General features: G+C 36.5%; 1 protein-coding gene across 1 annotated transcript in view; it reads right to left on the reverse strand.

Moving 5' to 3' along the window:
- Positions 1–10311, reverse strand: part of LOC127509030 (BAH and coiled-coil domain-containing protein 1) — a 99693-nt gene extending 89382 nt beyond the window's left edge. The window contains exons 1-2 of the mRNA XM_051887452.1: positions 10067–10311; positions 7525–7829 (exon numbers count right to left, since the gene is read on the reverse strand). Of these exons, the coding sequence (XP_051743412.1) occupies positions 7525–7696 (172 nt within the window). The 5' untranslated portion in view covers positions 7697–7829; positions 10067–10311. The remainder of the gene's footprint in view (positions 1–7524; positions 7830–10066) is intronic.
- Between the last annotated feature and the right edge of the window lie 8563 nt (positions 10312–18874).

An 18874-nucleotide genomic window follows, 5' to 3' on the forward strand; every position in this document is an offset into this window, starting at 1 on the left:
ATTGCCCGGCCAGCGTGTCTTCTTTGTGTAAGGTTGCTCTGCCCGCCTGACCTGCAGTGTGAGGGGACGCCACGGCTGCGTGGCACAGTGCCACACACACACACACACACACACACTTGTGGTTTACGTAATGGTTTTTATACTGTACAAACTGTATATTCTATCCCCTTACACCAACCCTACCCATCACAGAAAACTGTCTGCATTTTTTGAATTTCAAAAATACACAATTTTGTATGTTTTTAAGCCATCTGGTTAAAGTGTAAACCATGTTTATGTTGTAATACCCATGTCATTATACACATTTGTGTCATCATAAACCATATATACAGGAACACACACATACACACACACTGACCAATCAGAAAACCCTACAGATAAATCTACTCCAAGAAAGCAAATTATGGAAGCTTGTTTCCGCCATGAAATAAAAAATAAAAAACGTAATTGCGACTTTTTCATCTCACAATTCTGACTTTTTTTCTCTGAATTGCGAGATATAAACTCACAATTGCGAGAGAAAAATATTCGCAATATAACACACAATTCTGACTTTATAACTCACAACTGCGAGTTTAAACATCACAATTCTGACTTTTTTTCTTAGAATTGTGAGATATAAACTTGTAATTGCGTGTTACAATTGTGAGAGAAAAAACAGACATTTTTTCTCATAATTGACTTTTTATCTCACAATTCTTACCTTATAACTCACAACTGCATGTTATAAAGTCAGAATTGCGAGATTATATCAAGCAATTCTGACTTTATAAGACGCAATTGTGTTTATATCTCACAATTCTGAGAAAAAAGTCAGAATTGTGAGTTATAAAGTAAGAATTGCATGATTAAAAACTCGCAGTTGCGAGAAAAAAGTCAGAATCGCGACTTTGTCACAATTCTGACTTTATAACGCAATTGCGAGCTTAAATCTCGCAATCCTGAGAAAAAAGCCAGAATTGTTTTTTATTATTTAGTGGCGGAAACAAGCTTCCATAGCAAATAGCTGCTAATCGGATCAAAAAATTAAGCACACAAATGATGCATATATTATATACTAATATTATGCTATATTATGTTCTATTATACATACTGACATGGGTTAAACACTGATCTTTTGCTATATATCCTAATCATTGTTAACATGTATTCATTACTTCAATGATCTCATTGTTTCTGCTTTAAATGAATATATTGCTTAGATTAATACATTGTTAGCTAACTGTTTGATTTGTAAATGTACATTTCTGAAATTACATAATCTGGACACAGTCACCTCTGATGACAGATCACTCTAAATTGTAATGTTGACATGCATTTTTTGTAAAGCTGCTTTGAAACGTGTATTGTGAAAAGCGCTATACAAATAAATGTGAATTGAATTAAATTGATCTTGAACCAGTTGATGTAAAAGGGTTAAGGTGAGTAAAGGCCTGGTCACACCAAGAATGATAAAGATAACAATAACTATATTAATGTCCACACCAACTATGCACAACATGGTTTTGTTTATTATAAGCGCGTGCCGCAGTTTTGCCGTCTGTCACTTTAAATGCTCGAGCTCTGCTAGATTCTGATTGGTTGTCAATGTCTTTATTGTTCATCAGCTGGGGAACAAAAAACTGCTCTTAAAATGATTCAAACGATATCATTTCTCTGTGGCATTATTATTAACGTTGTGATGTGGTGTAAACTTTATTATAATTTATAGTTATCATTCTTAGTGTGAATGGCCTTAAAGAGGACCTATTATGCAAAATTCACTTTTATATTGTTTTTGAACATAATTATGTGTCCGCAGTGTGTGTACACAACCATCCTATTATGGTAAAAATCCATCCACTATTTTTATTTTCCCCCTAAATCTGAAACAGTGTCTCAAAACGAGCCGTTCAGGAATGTGCTCCAATGTGACGATTGCTTAGGCCCCGCCCACAACTGGCAACGGACTCTGCCCTATTAGCTTAGCTCCTCCCCTGAGTGAGCTGTACACAGTCCGCCAATGTTTATCTCCTCGCCAGAGCATTTAACAGCAGCATTCAAGTAAGAAATGTATTCTTATTAAAGCTACTAAAGTTATTCAGTCAAGAGAAGTGATTGGTTTTCAGTTTTTCTTTTGTTTGGTTCATATTAACAGCATATACAGCAGTAGGTACTGTAAATTACACTGTTACTTAAATACACGATCTAATATACACATGCGATTTCTTTCCCTGCTGTTTATGTTCACAGACAAAACTGACTGTGTGTCAAGATTATGTCAAAAACACACAGTTTAAGCACAATAAAACGTGAAAGAGAACTTAGTTTAATACTCGCGGCACGCACCGTCTCACAGCCAGCTTTCTGTGGAGTCTAACTGCTTTCACGGTACTTTGATGAAGTCCAACACACCTATTTTGATTATTGTGCACTGATGAATCATTCACAATAAGAGCATTATGTAAAAAGGCTGCATTTTGACTTATTGCTTTTAAAGCACGATAAGAATAGAAACGGTTTCTAACAATATCAGTGAAGCCCTTGATGTGGGCCCTAAAACTGCTATCTCAGATTGTTTGGAAGTGAGAGAGACTTTACAACTAGCCAACCTCATATCTGCCTACAAACCCCTTCATCAGGTCTGCCATAAACACCAGACACACATTCATACCACCACTAAACACCTGTGCCTGCCTTTCCAACCCAATACCCCCTCTTCTGAGACATTCACACGATGAGCTCTTTAATAAAATCTCTCAGTAGAGTTATTTATTCCCCTTCTGGAAAGTAAAACACAAGGGTAAGCGGCAGTCAGCAGGGTTAACCTGTAAACAGAGCCAGGTTGCTGGGATATCCAGGCCGGATATAAGAACGAGGGGACAGACAGGGACGTTCTGCCCCTCCAAGACAATAAAAGAGGGAGGGAGGGTGTGTTTTTATCTTTGAGCAACATGCTGTAAAACACACACAAAGCTGTGATCGGAAACAATGGTCCTGGTCTGTGTGTGTGTTTGTAGTGTGTTGGGGGTTGCAGGAAGGAAGCCAACTCAACCCCCCTAGACAAGACATGGTAAGAGGAACAGGAGAACCAAGGGTTTGGAGGAAATGGAGACCAAATGTCTTATGCAACATCAAGCCTCAATAACAATATGCTTACACATGATACTGCTTTATTTTTTTATTTATAACATTGTATTTAAATTATATTTTTGATTCAAAATGTATTAAGAACATCTGCTATTTGTATCCAATTAAAGCCAAAAGATAAAGAATGTGATTTAACCTAATCTAAAACTTTTCTAGAGAAGATCCATGATACAATTCCACAAACCACAGTCACTATAGTGTTAAAATGGTTACAACTAAGGCACATAAAGAACAGAAACAGCTAGATTTTTTCAGCTTCTTAAGAAAATGTGAGTGGTGTTGTTGATGGGTATTGTACGTGATTGCAGTTGCTTGGGTATGCTTAGATATACTTCGAAGAATGAACTGATTCAGTAATTTCTGACTAAATCAGGCCAAAATGAAGCTCAGTTGGATTTCGCTTCGGGAGTTCGAAAAAGCTTGCCAAAGCGAAACTTTCCGGAAATGTTTGCTCTGGCTGGTAAACAACACCTTTGAACTACCATTGGTCAATGGTGATGATGTAATAGGTGGGTGTGGCTCTGAGGCTCCTTAGAGGTGGAAATCTTCTCCAGTGTCATGACAAATCGAGTCCCCTCCCCCAAGAATCGGGTCTCCTTTAGGCCCCAGGCAGTGTTTCCTGATCAAAAATTATCGTGATGTCTTGATTAATTATAATTTATTTCACTATTGTATGATGTTTATTACATTAAGTGCTTGCTTTCACAACCTATAGCTTGAGTTATATACTAGAATATGAACCATGACAAAAGACATTAATGGTCATTATAACGCATTTTAAACAATATAAATCATAATGTGATTTTGTAAGAATTATAATCAGGCACTAAAAATACTACCCATTAAAAGTTCGTTGAACCAATGGGATTATTCGATGTCCTAAAGGAGACCCGTTTCCTGGGGGGACTCGATTTCCCACCACACAGATTCATTTCTTCTGTTCAGTCTGTCAAGGTCAGATGTCCATGAGTACATGAACACATTGAAGAGTCGCTTTAGTAGAAAATGAAGTTCTAATTCTAATTGAATGAGACGTTAACAGTTTTTTCATGTTTAATACTGTATATCAATATATTGTTTAAAGTGCTATATAAATAAACGCGATGTGACTGGAGTGCTGAACTGCAGAGCTGGTGATGATCACTATGATCAGATGCTTTCTGAACTGCTGTTTTCTCACTGCTGTCATTTTTGTTGAATGCTTATTTTGTTATTGAGAGGAAAAAGCGAGGCACATATGGATGGCGTCTGGATGTTCACTAACAGTATATCGCTGCGAAGATATTATTAACTTCTTTTAAGTCCAAGCAAAGAACAAAAAAGAACATAGCCTTGCGTATATCAGGGCTTTACAGTGTTTTGCTGATGTGTTCTGCGTGGTTGCTTATTGGCTCAGATCAAAATATTCTATACTTTTTAAAAATTCTATGGTTCTATGAAGAACCTTTAACAACCATGGAAACTTTCCACTGAACAAAAAGGTTCTTCATAGTGGAAAAGGGTTCTTTAGATCATTTAAATATTCTTCACAATGGGTCTTTTAGGAACTGTTCATTGAAAGGTTCTTTGGGGAACCAAAAATGGTTCTTCTACTATGGCATCGCTGTGAAAACCCCCTTTTGGAAGCTTTATTTTTAGAATGATACCTCAAAGTCTCTATGATATTCTGGTCTATATGGCCTCTCCTTTAGTGTAGGTCTATGAGAATCCAAATCCCCAACACATGTGTATAAGTGAAGCTTGCTGTAGCAATGCTAATGAGGAACATCTCAGTGCCAAATGCAGAGGTTTTTCAAGTTTTAACCCTCAACTGAGATTAATCTGATGTCTTGTCCTGTAACAGGTAATGTATGACTATACCACAAAAATTACTCCGAGATGAGTGCAAAAGTGCAACTTCAGTCTCAGAATAAGCAACAAACCAAAAGGAAGAACCAAAATAATTGAGTGAGGAGAAGTGAAATCGAGAGCTTTCTCAGAAACGTGCCCACATTTAATAAGTCTTTGAGGAACATCGCTGTTTCAAAGCCAAGAGAGCGTTGCGACAGCAGCCTCTGTCTCTACAAGCCTCCGAGTCCAACAGCAGCTGAATAATAAAGCCTCTGAAAGACACCACAGAAGGTCTTTCACTGAGCCTGGATCCCAACCTGCATCTGAATGCATTTGTACATCAATTCCCTGAAATATTCATGTTCTTTGTAAAGAATTCATGTGAGGCCGTGAGGGAGGCAGTCCCTGGAGGGACAGAGCGAATCCAGCTACACCCCCTTCACGCCTGCGGGACGCTATTGACCGGTCCGTTCGCTTAATGAGAAAAAAACTGGTTTGGTGACCATCCAGCTTGGTTTGCATAACCATGGTGCTTTCTCTTGATTAAACAAATAGCAGTATTTGTTAAGTTACATATACATTAGTGGTGGGTTTTTATAAAAAAAAAAAAAAAAAAAAAACAAATGTATATAGCCATTTAATATTTAGTTATAATTTCTGGAAGATTAATAGGCAAACATAACTTTATGTGAGCCATGACTACAGGTAAGCCATCTGTAGGTTGATTAACACTGTGGCACTATTAAAGCAGCTCAATTGGTATCTGTTTGTTTGCCAAATTCACTATAGAATATGAAAACAAAATGTGCATTATCCATTAACAAGCCAGAATGACCACTTCTGTAAATTAGCACAGTTTGTCAGCTGTCTATCATTTCAAAATATCAAATATCATCCTGTCCAATTTATCAGGCAATCACTCATATACATGGTTTAAAATCCTTTTACACATTTCATGCTAGTGTAAAAGCTTTTCATCAAACTTAAACGATGCAAAATTGCTCTCCATCATCCTGGTCTAAAATAAAGGTGTAGTGGTGGTGCTGCAGTAATAATAACACGGTTGAAAGTCACCACATGAATCAAGGAGGAGACGGTAATATTCCAGACAAAGCTATAAAACTCTGAGTCCTGTGAATTTTATCTCCAGGTACAATCCCTCACCTGTCTCAATCATTGAACAGTGATGACAGTTAAGGGCACGGCTGCATGGTGGCGCAAGCTGTGGTTGCACGACCAAAAGACATTGTCATATCCGGTTAACAGCACACCTGCAGCCTTTAGCTAACATTAGCCTAAATACTCATTCCCAAAGACCAAACGGACTCATCTACATCTATAAATATCAGTGTATATGAGTGTATGGAAACTGCTGGAACAATGCCTTATTGTAGATATTTCGCATACATTTGATTTTAAAAGAGGATGTGTACAAACCTTTTCTTTTCACTAAATTCTAATACATTTTAGCAGTCTAAACTATAATAACATAATTCTAAATTCATAATCATTTAATGGGTTTTGTAAATCTGTTTGTTCCCAAAATAATCTAAACACAAGACACTAAATGGATTCATGTGCTTGAGAAGGTCAAGGCCTGCAGCCATGCGAAACAATAACATTCTTCATTTAATTGATTAAAATGTACAGTTTTCTATGGTTGGTTATTTACTTCTGCATTATTAATCAGTTGGGCAAGAATATTTTGAAGCATGCAGATCTTTGTTCTAGAATGATTTTATGTTTTATGTTGTTTTTAGAATTATTAAGAATTAAACTGTATCTGACTATCAACAACCTTATTTCTCATTCCTACAGTAACAATGCAAAACAGTATTCTGGAAAAATAATTTTAATTAGGCTATTAACATTAAAACCATCCTTAGTAAAAAATTACTAAATTACAAAAATTAATGCACTACAAATGCAAAATCATTTAGACCAAAACATTTTTTTATATTAAAAGATACCACGTGCATCCTGTTCTTAAACCTTACTTTAAAGGTCAATTTATATAATTTAAACTTATTTTACAATGCCTTACAGATCATATTAGCTGTTATAAGCCCAATATATCCTCATAACCGTCGCCTGTCACAATTCATATTAAACCGAGATGTTCTGTTCACAATAGATGGAATTCATGTACACAAGGATTTTTAGTGTTATTTCTGAACTCTAGCGAGAATATGAGCATAACAACCGAAAAAAGACGAAAGTGACAGGCCTACCAATCTATCTATTTATCTATACAGGCGATTCAATTGTTTTGGTTTACATTGGTTATTTGTAGCACCTGAAATAAGCAAAATACCAAAAAAAAAATATCAGGAATTAGTTTTAGTGTATAGGGTTTTTGAATTGATATCTGGATTAAAGTCTTTTAATGTTACATTAGAGGTTGTTCAAAGCAGTGTATACCATAAGAAGGACTACTAGACGTAAATAATCAATCAAATACAGGCCTAATATAAACATAAACATTCGCTATTCTCTGAAATCGTGTGTTTCAAATCATCGCTGTTTGCAAAGAAATGCCACCGAATGAGAGAAAACACAACAAACCTGAATGCGCCGCCATCGGTAAATGGGATGGATAATATTTCCCGGGTGGAAAATGAGGCGCATGTTGCACAGAGCCGTGGCCGGAGGAGGAGATGCGAGAGGCGGCGCGATGCACTAGAGTGGCCCGCTCTGAAAGGAGATGTGCTGGAGCGGAGAAATCACGACCCTCCATTCCAAAGAAAACAGCCGATATAATCCAAAACCAAGCGGAAATCAGATGAAACCTATGTACTGTAATCCGTCTGCGTTTGTTTTAGCGGAAAGCTCGCCTCTCCTGCTCAGGTTGAAGTCCTCAATCATCTTTTCTACAAAGAAAGAAAGAAAGAAAGAAAGAAGAGGCGTTATTATCTTGGTATGGCACACCAGCTGACATGGATCTGCTTCTTGCTCTCAGTATTCCTCACATGAAAGAAAACTGCAATATAAATCGAGACCTAGTTTTGATCTACATTCACTTAAAAGAAGAACTGCATGTGGTTTTTTTAATGCACGTCCACTGAATTGATGTGAAAAGGCCATAGATGGCAGTGATTGAATAGGCCTAATAGAGACCGAGTGTATGGATACGTGATAAACATCCACACCTTGGCCAAGACACAGAAAAATGATCTTTTAAATGGTGTTTTCATATTTTATAAGCACACATATGATGGCAAACAAACAATATGCAAGCTTGACAATATTGTTTCCAGCATTTAGATGTCTTTCGTCTGTTGGTCCTTTTTGTTGTAGTCAGAAGACCATTTAGCTTCATATTAATGAAATCTAAATTATATAGGGCTTTTATATATGTGCATAAATGTGAATGAAAAATAAAATGATTAAAGATTTGCATACATGCATTTGATAAATTAAATTATTTAAACAATTTAATTGTGGTACTACTATATTTTATAACATGTCAGTATTTTATTTTACATAATAGGATAGTTGGACCATACATGCACTCTAAATAAACATGGCATCAGTTCACTTTTGATGTTACATACCAAACGATAATGATCAAAATAAAAAAAATAAAAAAAACAATATATAAACTATAAATACCATGCCAAAAGAAACCTATTTTATATGAGTTCCCTTTGGTTTTTAATCAGAGTAGCTACACTGAAAAACACAAGTGAGTGTGTGTGCATAGGCTATGTAAACAACTGCAATTTTCTTTTATCTGTTTGACCTGTTTCAGCTTTTATTTGAAGCAATTAAATCAAACAGAACCAGCTGATATTCATCTGTTTCATTCAGCGAGTCTTTTGTGCTGCCTCTGGTAGAACTGCACGTTTGGAGAAAATGCAGAATGTCACACGATAAATGAATTATTGAAATGGGTTCCTTAATTGATATACGCAGAAAACTACCAATTACAGCTTTTTCAGAAAATGTACAGATGAAATAAATTCCGTGTTTTGCAGGCCAAGCTTACAACCCAAAGGTGACCAAGCTTCCAGCGACCGAGCAGCTTTTGTCTCCCTGTGAGGAGTGACTGACTCACTGCTGCTCTCCGTCAGCCATTACCGCGCAGCTCCGACACCAGCCGTCCATTTCGAGCACACGACATTCAATCACACACATACTGCATGCTTTGTTTTATTTTCAGCCTTTACACGCTATTGAATACCTAAATGCTTTGTATCGGCAGCTGAAACGTGCATGTTGTTAAATATTTGCATAATCCCGTCGCAAATACAGCAGTTGTTTGTCTCGTGCATGACAATGCACAAAGTAAAATGCTTGAAAATGCTTGTCTTTGTATGTCACAGTGAGCAAAAAACATAATTCAACCGAGTATCTTGTGTTCGTCGAAGTCAGAAGCTCACAAAGACAGTGAGGTTATTTTCTTATAGCTTGTCTGTCGGTAATGTTATTCGGCCGGGAGATCAACGCGCTGCTCGGACACCAGCAGTGAAGCGATCCGCTCTCACACCGATCCCAAATAAATCACGATTTTCGTCATTACAATTAAAAGCACTGAGCAGCGAAGAAAAATATATGAATCTGATAATAAAGGACATCTGGGGATTTAAATGATGCACGTTTCATTTTTTATTTTTCTTTGTCATGTTTCAAATCAGGGGCTGCGATGCAGAAATATTTCTAATTTAACAATATCAAATAGTACATTTGTAGATTTAAGAAATATTAAGCAGAAAACTGCCGCTGTTCTGCCTAATATTAATTTGTACGTGGCTACAGAATTCATGGAAATATCAATATTGAGTAATGAACTGAACAAGGCCGTATAGATTTAATTAAAACATATAATTTTCGCAAAATTACGTAGGTATTAAACAAATGCGTTGGGAATGTAAATTATAATGTTTAAATGTTGCGTATAAATGAGCGCGATGATTAATGCATAGATTTATTATTATTTAATTTTATATTTGTATGTTTTCCATTTCCTCTTTGAATGTTGCACAATAATAGTGTGCGCAGTTTCGCTAGTTAACATTATTTTCTTTATTTTTTTGAAAGTCATTTTGATTTTATTCGTCGTCAGGCGACACAATAACCATGACATACAAATAAATGAATTACTTACTGGTGTGTTATATCCGTGCATAACAATAAATAATTTTAATTAGAAATCAAGAAAAAAATATTCAGGTCAATAATGTCCCTTAATTTTAAAAAGCATATTTCAGTGGTTAAGTCCTTAGTTCCCCTCATACGATTGAAGCAGTTGTCGCTCGCCGCTCTCGGGCTTCTATAGGCCACTGAAGTCGCGAATCGAGTCTCCAAACGGCGATTCTCTTGTTCAGCGCCGATCGTGCCTCTCAACTCCGGGAGAGTAAACACACGCGCTCATTGGTCAGATTCGCGAATGTTAATGAGCTGGCGTCGCTCGCCCGGGGACACTCCGCATTCTGATTGGTCTAAATCACTAACCAATGGGAATTCGATATGGTGAGAGAGCTCGGTGAGGCGAGCGGCAAATTCAAGCAAAATACTAAAGACTGGTCACAATGGCTGAAAGCCTCAAACATTGCTTTGCAAACGAGCGCAGTATTCCGACCTGGAGCAAATCCTTACTACATTGTGTAGGCACAACGTCGAGCAGGTATGTATGCATCTAATGTATTTTATTAAAAAAAAAAAAAAAACCGTCATCAATCAACACGTGATGAATTAAAACAAACACTATTAAAGGGATGTCTTCAAAAATAGGTGTATAAGTGCGATAGAAGCATACAAATACCTTAAGTGTATAAATGACTGCACTAAATGTATAGTTTTCAGTAGCATTTAACGCTAATAGCCTCGGTTTATGAACATGCTTTTAAAAAAGGCTCCATTAGCGGAGAATTTGATTGGTTGGCCCGTTGCCAGCGTATTGTCACTCACGGAGTGTAAACAAGACTCTGATTGGCTGCTCGCCAGTCCGCATTGGGTTATCTGAAAAAAAGAAATAACTGGATCTGCGGTTTCAAGGCGTCCCAAGGTTAGATGATGAAAACAGATAAGAAGGGACAGTTTCAAGGCGCTCCAAAAGGCGGACCCTCGCCCTGGATCTGTACTCGGAGAACACGCAAGTTGAGAAATAATGTTCGTTATTTTGAAGGATTAAAATGCGTCTTGTGGGATACCTTCAGATCTGAAACGGATAAACAAGATACAGTCACAAGGCGGATTTTTGAACACATTGGTAAGAAATGAAGAAAAACTGGGAAATGAAAAGTTAGGATCATGTTTTACTCGAACTCATTTATTCTAATTGAGCAGATATTTTCTACACGCGATAGACAAATTAAGAATACTACCCGATAGAATTAAAGGATACATGAAGATATTTTACGACAGAATGAACATTAAAATATATATACATAAACAGAAAATACATAATTTTTAAACTAAATGTAGCCTATAAGAACCACTGTAACACATTCGAATGGTATACTAAAATCACACATCTAATTTAGGCTACATGGTTTTGTAATGGTTATGATTTCTAGTTACAAAAAATGTACTTAGTCCCTTGCACAGCCCTTCTATAAAATTCTCTTATTTTCTCTCAATTCTGTGTGTGTATACTGGAGTATGTCTACTGAGAAACATGCAGTGCGTTGGATTTTTTTTTTTTTCTCCTTATCGTTGTGACCACGTGCCAGCATGAATGTACAGAAATGTAAAAATGTATGTAGATACAGAATGAGCGATTTCCTTATAGAAAGAAGAACATATTGTGCTCAATCAATGATGGGTCTCTGATTGACAGTCCAAGGGAAGCAAGAACCATTTTCTGAGGAGAAACAAAATGATTAAACTGGACATTCATAATTCTGTTTTTGTATCCACAGTGAAAAACGCTATATATATATATATATATATATATATATATATATATATATATATATTATAAACAAATACCAGCTCATATAAGGTAAATTTTCAAAAACCATGCTACATCACACAATAGGCCCACCCTACAAATGAAGTCTTGACATTGTCATTTTGAGTATATGCAATAATATGCAAAACATTAAAGGTAATTAACAAATCAAATAAAGTAGCCTTTGCTTAGCCTGCTTTAACGGCTTGCTTTACAATTCAGATTTCTGTATGTTTTATTGTAATTAATTGTTGCTGATGATATAACCCTCTACTAAATCAGTTGACATTCAGAGAACATTGTTTGTGTGCATGTCCCATTCAGACCGGTTGTGTTCAAATTTGGAAGTATTAACAAAACCAATAGACAGGACTGTATAGGCCCAAACACTTCATTCAAGTGTTTGCAGCTGATAAAGGCTGCTCTAAAGCATATAGGAGAAAAACTGAATTTAATGCCACTTCAAAGCAATCTTTACATCCAAATGAAAGTTTCTCTGCGTACGGTCTGAATTTAGGGGTGGCTTAATATTTTGAAGTGGACATTGGTTGCTGATTTAAAAAGTGCATTTATCTGCTCTTCATTGAAAATATGGTTGATGAAAGAAGGGTATGTGTCAAAAATGTATTATTTATTTGGTGTGATATCGCAGAGGTGGGAAATCTGTGTGTAGTTATATGTAACTGTATATGCAATAAATACTTAATTTGATAATTTTTTTTGTCTTCATTTTTTCTTGTTTAAATTTGATCAATATTGGGATAACCTGCAATAAAAATGCTAGACATGAATTTCAACATGGACAGACCAGTCGACAAGAAATTTCTGTGAATATCTGCTTTCATTGATAAATAGTGAGTGATGTAAAACTGATCTGTCTTTATGTGATTTATATGATTGCATATGACAGATCAGTTTTACTGATCATCTGAGAACTTGAATATTTATTAATGTATCCTGGATGGATGGTACTAATATTCTCTCTGTAACTTTAAATTTACCAACCCCCAAATACTGACGTCAGCTGTCTCCGTTAACCCCTTGCCTGCCATTTGAGTATTTCTATGTTAATTGTTATATGTATTCCACACTGGTGTGAATAGATTAAATGTCAGCATGTAGGCCTACATTTTATATAACAAAAGATTTATGAATTTTAAATGTTGCCATTTGGACAAAACCCTTGCATATCTAATGAGAATTTAGTGAAATACAAACATGAAGCATAATCCATCTGAAATGGTACAACAATAAAAAGCATTTTAAAATGCATTCTAATATGTACAGTATACAGTCAAACCAAAATTTATTCAGACACCTTGAACATGTCATTAATACAGTTTATTCAGTATAGTTTTAAAAAAAAAATGGTAATAAAATATGACACGATCTCAGAGTTAAACTGTGTCAGAAAAAAATTAAGTGTCAGATAACACTTAAGCAAAACATGGTCAGGTCAAAGTGTCTGAATAATTTTTGGTTCCTAATTTTTTTTTATCAATTTTATTGGTAGTCCACTGTATGAAGAATTTTTGGGTATAATATGTCTTAGTTTACCTTATTTTGCTATCCTCACTTACATAAATGAACTAGTGTCCTGCACCCACTAGTAAAAATATATAAAAAATGTCTGAATAATTTTTGGTTTGAATTTTTTGAGGATGAATTTGTATTTTGAGATATAAATTATGCCCAAACAGTCCAGAATTGGAACATATTGTAGGGGTAAGTGAAGAACAAAGAAGAAACACAATTTTATAAAGTGTTGAGTTGTTCAACGCTCACAAAAATGGTTTCATTACCAACATTCTTCAAAATATATACAGGTTTGGAATGACATGAAGGTGAGTAAATGATGCCAGAATTTTAATTTTTGGGTGAATTATCCCTTATAAGTTATGTTATTATCATTTATGTTAAAAATGTAATGTTAAAGCTGCGCTCAGTAATTTTTGTTTGTTACGCAGCAATCAATAGGGCAATAATTGGGGACACACTGACACCTAAAGATGAGGATGCACAAGCAAAAGTGCCCAATAACAAGAGTTACTGAGATAAAGTGGGTATTATTTGTCCTGCATATGTCTGGCCCCATGAGGCAAACCCCTCCATGTACAATAACAGCCTTTGATCCCTAAAGTGTTGTTCCCAACACTGTTCTGGAGGCACACCACCGGTACACATTTCAAAGTCCTCCTAAACAAAATGATTAGCTTGTTAGTAGTGACTCCAAGACCTGAAATGTGTGGGTCAGACATCCTAATAGTGTACTATCGGTTTACCTCCAGGAACAGGACTGGGAAACACTACCCTAAAGCAGTGGTTTTCATAACCCTAACCACTGCATATTTTCTGTCTTTTTTATTTAACACACCTGATTGAGATCATCAGCTCATTAGGAGTGAGCGGCGTTTTGGTGGCCTGAAAACAAACGGGTTTCAAAGTGGAAGTTTTTGAAAACGATACCATTATCATCTCTGCATAAACTACAAAAATGACTTTTATAGTAATTAAATATTTTAGTTCTTACGAAAGCTTGCTCTATTTTGCTGTAAATCATTAAACTGTTACGCTGCCTCAGAAGCCTGTCCAGAATCAGTTTCATGAGGTGCCTTTGTGCGCAAACACTGCCAGCAAAGTCATTCCCTGATAGGGCAGTGAGGCAACAAGTCAGCTGTCTAAGTTTTTGGATGCAGCCAGGGTTTCTGCGGATCTTAAAAAGGTCTTAAAAGTCTTAATTCACTCTTATATAAATTAAATAATTCCTGTCCTAGACCAGGAGTTCGCAAACCAGTCATTGGCCTTGTCCACACTAATACGTTATCTTTTTCTCTCCGTTTTGGCCTTCCGTCCACACTGAGATGCATTTTTGTCCTGCTAAAACTGAGCTTTTTGAAAACACACTCCCAAGTGGATAAATTAAAAAAAAAAAAAAAAAAAAAAGAAGCTATTCAATGTTTCTAGAAACTTCCAGGCAAGTGTGTTGAAGCTAGACTCTACAGGAAAGTGGCCCTCCAGGAGCAAGTTTGGACACTCCTGGTTTAGACTTGAATTGGGTGTGTCCAATAAGGGAGTCTCCAAGACAGGTTTGGGGAACTGCTGCCCTAGACAGACAGACCTCGGCAGCCATTTTGTGGCTGTATAATCCATTTGGGGAGTGGCAGTCCTTTCTGCACTGTAAGCAACAAAAGGTAGAGGACCGTATGTGTCTTCTTGCAGGACATTAATGTAAAAAAAAAAAACTTTTTTTATTAACTTGAGTTACTTTCAGTCAATTGAGTTATGTCTGCTACACAAAGTATTTGAGTTGAGTTTACGAGTAAAGTTGTGTTGGTATTACTTAAGGGTGCATGTTGAAAACATGTAATGTCTAATTGGTCAAACACAAATTAGTTGAGTTCAAAATACTCAAAATCCTGATGCAAATAGTTTCCTCAATTATTTTTACAGTGTGTGGAAACTGATTTCCTTAAATTTCCCAAGCATGTTTTACTCAAAGTTGTATGTTGTTAATGTACAAAGACAAACAAAAGAGTGTTGGACAACGAATAGTTTGAAGTCACCATTATGGTGGTTAGTGCTTGCTTTAGTTGGGCTCTTGACTTTTTAATTTTTTTTTTTTTAATTTTTTTTTTATTTATTTATTAGTAAAACACACTTTAAGTGTGACTTTAAGATATTTAAGGCAATCTCGTCATCAAAAACTAAGACATGCCAGTGAAAAACAAGAACAAAGCACTAAACTTGGTTAAGGTATTTATCTGACAAAATTATTTGTCAAAAAAGGCAAACTACAGGCTACAGGTTTTATTTTACTATACAAAAAAAAAAAAAAAAACATTGACTACATCCTAATCAGTTATTAATATTTTGTTGGTTCTCTCTTGTTTTTGCATGTGTTTATAGTAATTATGGATAATTCGGCATGTTTCATTGCGTTATCACAAATAAAACAATTGACTCCAAGCACAACTACGCAATACGCTTACAAAATATTTAACGCATTTTTAATAATAAAGGGTGAAAATGTCAATTTTCCAGGACTGGACATCACTTTTACTGTATAAAAATAAATGAAAGTACAAAAATATAATTCAAAGTGAAGAATGCTTTTAATTACCAAATAAACACAAATCAATAATACATTTTCACTGTGTAGCTTAAAATGCTGGCCAAAAACTAGACTCTATCTGATGAATCTGAGCTGATGTGGAGCGAGCTTTAACTTTCTAATCTAAGATACAAGTCTGCTGCTCTGACCGCATAATCATCACTCTTAAAACATCACAGCGTGCCCATTTCCCCCTAAATCACCACTGACCAAAACTGAACAAAAGAGACAAATGGTAAGAAAGCCACATATGTGATTCTGAGGTTGTTCCCTGCCTTTCTGACTGCCTGAGGAAGGCCCAAAGTGCTCCACTGGGAAAACTTTGGCTAGTGAGCTGTGACACATATTCATTTACACCTCCGTTTGAGTCTGTTGTGCCTCTGCTGACCCGTAGTCTACATTTCCATCTCAAGTTAGTTCTGTGACCAAGCCTGAAATCTTTTTGTATCGTGTTTGCTTTTGTTGGTGAAATTATATGTAGCACAGCCATTTTCCCTTCCAAAATAATGTACAGTTTCTAAATAAAAAATGAAAAGGAAGTGTTTTTCACCTTACCGAGGGCTCATGCTATAGCTCTACATATGAATATGGTCTAGTTTCTCTAAAGATAGATCATTATTGTGTTTTATTGTGCATTGTGCGGAGTGTTGTATTTTTCACAAAATTGCAACATTCCAGAAAGGTCATTGCAGCCGGAGTTGTTTGGAAGTGTATTAGTGAGGGGACATTGCTGTAGTTGTGCAGTATGAGGGTGAAGGGTCTCTCTGTAAAGGGACACCAGACTGTTTGATCAGCAGGTGGTTTTAATTGTGTCCTTTGCGTTCAAGTCATGGTCATGTTGGAAAGATCGTATTTACAAGTTGAACGATATACCAGTGGGAAGCTCGGGATTTTCTTTAAACCCCGAGTTTATGAGTTGTGGGCGTGTCAGTGAGAAACATAACGGAATACCACAATACTTATATGTATTAAGCAGTAAAAATGGTCAGGCTTTTTATTTACAACAAAATAAGCTAAGTGTATGCACAAAATATGATAGCATTGTTATATAGCAATACAACAAAGTTTAAAGTGGCTTCCTAAATTAAATAAAAAGAATAAAAAAAAGAAAAACACCTGATGCACATTCATTGTTCTTCATTAGAAGTAGAGTTTAAAAAAAATCTTGCTGTATTATTCTGTAGTTAAGGGTGTGTTCACGCTTGTAGTTTGGTTTCGCTTGGTTTGTCTGGGGGGATATTCCAGAAAGCACGGTTAACTTACTGTCACATATACCCTCTCTGTTGATTAACCCAAACCTTGCTTACTCGAGGTATGCTGGTTCCAAAACCGCATCAGGGAGTAAGTTCAGCCAACCCAGAGTATGTTCCCGGTTAACACACAAGACATTCTCAACAGAGTGACGAATCGATGATTCACCATGAAAACAGACGCTAAGAAAAAGCACACTATTATAGATAGATAGATAGATATTTTGCCAAAAGTTTGGGACGTCTGCCTTTACATACACATGAACTTTAATGACATCCCATTATTTAGGGTTTAATATGGAGTTGGCCCACCCTTTGCAGCTATAACCGCTTCAACTCTTCTGGGAAGGCTTTCCACAAGGTTTAGGAGTGTGTTTATGGGAATTTTTGACCATCCTTCTAGAAGCGCATTTGTGAGGTCAGGCAGTGATGTTGGACGAGAAGGCCTGGCTTGCAGTCTCTGCTCTAATTCATCCCAAAGGTGTTCTGTTGGGTTGAGGTCAGTTCCTCCACACCAAACTTGCTCATCCATGTCTTTATGGACCTTGCTTTGTGCACTGGTGCGCAGTCATGTTGGAACATCCCCAAATTGTTCCCAAAAAGTGGAGCAAAATGTCTTGGTATGCTGAAGCATTAAGAGTTCCTTTCACTGGAACTAAGGGGCCAAGCCCAACCCCTGAAAAACAACCCCACACCATAATCCCCACTGCACCAAACTTTACACTGCAGTCAGGCAAGTACGGTTCTCCTGGCAGGTGGCAACCTATCATGGTACCACATTTGAATTGACTGAGCTCCTGAGAGCGACCCATTCTTTCACAAATGTCTGTAGAAGCAGTCTGCATGCCTGCAAAACAGCAGCAGGAATCCCTCCGTCACACACAAATGAAGATCTGCTGCAAGTAGACGTGGTTCTGATGCCTGTACCGAACTGTGATGGGCAACATGACAAGAAATGACAGGTATGCTTGAGCATTCTGCCCTTTTTAGGGTTGCATCTTGAGACATCATGTCCTGTTTTTGGTCCATTTAGATGTCTTTGTGTTGCGTTCATATTTCATTCGAACCGCATCAGAGTTCATTTAGAAGTGAATAAGTGTGAATGCTGCCGTGTGAACCTTAGTTGGTGGACCGAGACCCCTGAAAAGATCAGTTGCACCAGGGTTCAGATGGCAGCGTTCACACTTATTCAAATAAACCGCACTAACAGAGCCATTTTAATCGTTTTAATCAAACCAAACATGCCAAGTGTGAACACACCCTGAGAGAAGGTACACCACCATCTTGCTCCGACGAAAGTGACTTGAACGCACCTGATGTCATAAACACAACTTCCCAACTTGAAAAGACGAACTTCCCAGGAGGACCTGAATGCAGCTATGATGCTAACTCCTGCAGCAGGCTTCATAAATCATTAACAATTCAACATTTTACTTGTACAGTGTGTTTGATTAGAGTCTGATTAATTCACAGGAATCAGTTTACAGTTCATGAAAATTTACAGATTCAAATGATATTGATGTTTTTTTGTTTTGTTTTTTGTTTTTTTGCATATGTCTGGAAAAAACTCATAGGCCTAGTATAATATGTACATTTATTTCATTAAAAAAAAAAAAAATGTGCCTTTAAAATAGTTTTCCTTTTTTGTCTGATTGTTGA

The sequence above is a fragment of the Ctenopharyngodon idella genome, chromosome 3 (assembly GCF_019924925.1).
Source record: "Ctenopharyngodon idella isolate HZGC_01 chromosome 3, HZGC01, whole genome shotgun sequence".
NCBI classification, from domain to species: Eukaryota; Metazoa; Chordata; class Actinopteri; order Cypriniformes; family Xenocyprididae; genus Ctenopharyngodon; species Ctenopharyngodon idella.